We start from the raw sequence: 2,503 nt of genomic DNA, 5'->3' as shown, positions 1-2,503 counted from the left end.
GGCCGAGAGCTCGCGGGTGGGCCGGCCGCTCGGGATGCGGGGCGTGGAGGGCAGGCTCCTCTGGCCGGCCGGTCCCGGGAGCGCTCCGCCGGGGGAGGGGCGCCCATCCTGGCCGCCTCCACCTGAACGATTGCATCAGCTGCTTGTTCTGCGGCGCTTCTGGTTAGTAAAATAAAGATTAGGTTTCGGCAAAATGTTACTAGCAGTCGGTTCAGTTGGAATTGTATTTCAAAGCGTTTAAAGAGGCAAAAGCCCCGGAGGCTGCGGCGCAGGCGCACGAGCCTCCCTGAGCGGCGGCGCGCACTGGCGGCGGAGCGGCGACACCTCCCGGAGCCGTCCGGGAGCGCAGCGCCCAACTCCGGGCTCGGGTCTCCTGGCTGCTTCTTGCCTCTTCCTCCTCTTCCTTCTCCTCCTTCCTCCTTTGAATATGCTTTTTCTGACGTCCTTTTGCTTTAACTTTTCGGACAGAGCTTTCCACACTTTTCACTCTCCCTTAGTCGGGATACGTCCCTGAGGTGTTTTTTAGGGTCTACATTCTTCCTCCACAAACCCTTCCTTTGGAAAGTCCCCCCCCCCCTTCTCCAAAGGATCAACGGAAATAGGAGAGAGCTCTAAAAGAGTTGGGGCGGCTGTCATTCTCTGCTGTATTCCGCTGTCCAGTGGGCCAGCTTTCCCTTGACCACGGGCGACGGGAAGCCCCGGGTGGCTGGCGGGAGTTCCCCGAAAGAACATTCAGGAGCCGGTAGCAGACCAGGGCCACTCGAGGTCGTGGTGTTAGGGGGCAAGAGAAGGGTAACAGTGAGCCCCGTAGCCCAGATCTGCAACTTGAATAGCAGTTTTCTTTGAATCACTTAACCTCGTCTCCTCAACCTCTATCCTTGGGTTATCGGGTTCAAGGTATCTCCCTTTTCAAGTTAAACCTAGAGTTCTGCACTGCCACATGACCCCCTGGGACAAGGAGGCTAGTTCAAAGAGAGTTGCCTAGGAAACAGTACTCCCGCCCAGAAGCTGCGTGGCTCCCATCCCTTGCCTCGCCCCGACCTTGGGGCTCGTGGAGCTGGGGCGCACGGCCGGGCGGGCTGTCCTGGGGTGCGGGGCAGCGGCAGCCCCCAGACGGCGTCGCTCACCAGGACCTCTTCACTCCCGGTGTCCCAGGGCCCGGCAGAATGGCGGAAAGGTGCGGCACAAGAGGCAGGCCCTGCAAGACATGGCGCGGCCCCTCAAGCAGTGGCTTTACAAGCACCGTGACAACCCGTACCCCACCAAGACCGAGAAGATACTCTTGGCTCTCGGCTCGCAGATGACGCTGGTGCAGGTAATCGGGGCACCCACCCATCAAGCCCCTGATCCGGAGCGGGCACACTTAGCGCGCTTGGGCGGTTCTCCACATGGAGCCTCTCCCTGGGGAAGGATGGATTCTCTGGCTCCTGCGCTGAGGATGACGAGGGGTTGGCACAGGGCGGTTCTGCTGCTGCAGGAGAAGAGCTTCTTCTCTCCCTTTTCTATCAGTTCAGTGCACGTGCTCGGTCCAGGAGGGATTGTATGATATGATGTTAGGGAGGGGAGTGAAAAGTCACCTGCAGAGTTCTGCGAAGGTAGCGGGAATCTGGATTTACGAGCCACGTATAGATGGATCGAGATAATGCTACCTACAGGCAGTGATTTTGAAACTTTAGGGTGCATCAGAATCGCCTGGCAGGCCTGTTAAAACACAGATTGCTGGGCCTCATCGTCGAGGTTTTGATTCAGTAAGTGTGGAGTGGGGCTGATCATTTGCATTTCTGATAAGTTCCCAGGTGATGCTGAAGCTGCTGGTTCTGGACCCCACGTTGAGAACGGTACAGCTTGGCGCCCCATAGTACAGCTCAAATACAGGATAACTGTCAAAATTATCATTACTGACAGAGCTAAAGGGGGGGTGGAAAAGCAAAAATTGGTTTTTGAATTTTTCTTTTTTTTTTTTAATGAGAAGTATCGTGGGCATGAGCTGGAATCTACAGCACTCTGCTGGTGATTTTTCTGTGCTGAAGCAGAGGAGTCAGATTTTAGCTGGTGTGAAGAAATGGTGCAAGTTTGTCTCTTCTGTAGCTGAATGAAGCAGAGGAGTCAGATTTTAGCTGGTGTGAAGAAATGGTGCAAGTTTGTCTCTTCTGTAGTGAATAGCACTTACTTTACATTCGACTAGCTTTTCCAAACATAATCTTATTTGCTGTTCACAGAAACATGGTGATGTAGAGCAGTTACTTTCAACATTTTACAGATAACATACCCAAGGCACATAGAGGTTAAGTGTCAGTAAGGGGAAGAAGTAGGCCTGGAAATAAAATATAATTTTAGATCAAATGCTCTTTCCATCACTCCATATTTTTCTTCAGTAAGTAGGATGGAATGAACTTTTATGCATGCAAACAGAACAAGTTTATTCAGAAAGAGGAGGAGGGGTTAGATGAGCTGAGATGTTTTATACCTTACAGGAGCACTACATGACTGCGTTTGTGAAATT

General features: G+C 53.0%; 1 protein-coding gene across 1 annotated transcript in view; it reads left to right on the top strand.

Annotated features, from left to right (window-relative positions):
- Nucleotides 1–2,503, top strand: part of LOC103609315 (homeobox protein Mohawk-like) — a gene marked incomplete at its 5' end in the record, with an annotated part of 19,570 nt that overhangs the window by 2,605 nt on the left and 14,462 nt on the right. The window contains one exon of the mRNA XM_008593650.1: nucleotides 1,156–1,315. Coding sequence (XP_008591872.1) covers nucleotides 1,156–1,315 — 160 coding nt within the window. The remainder of the gene's footprint in view (nucleotides 1–1,155; nucleotides 1,316–2,503) is intronic.

The sequence above is a fragment of the Galeopterus variegatus genome, unplaced genomic scaffold (assembly GCF_000696425.1).
Source record: "Galeopterus variegatus unplaced genomic scaffold, G_variegatus-3.0.2 Scaffold9464, whole genome shotgun sequence".
NCBI classification, from domain to species: domain Eukaryota; kingdom Metazoa; phylum Chordata; class Mammalia; order Dermoptera; family Cynocephalidae; genus Galeopterus; species Galeopterus variegatus.
This window is presented reverse-complemented; position numbering and strand designations above follow the sequence as displayed.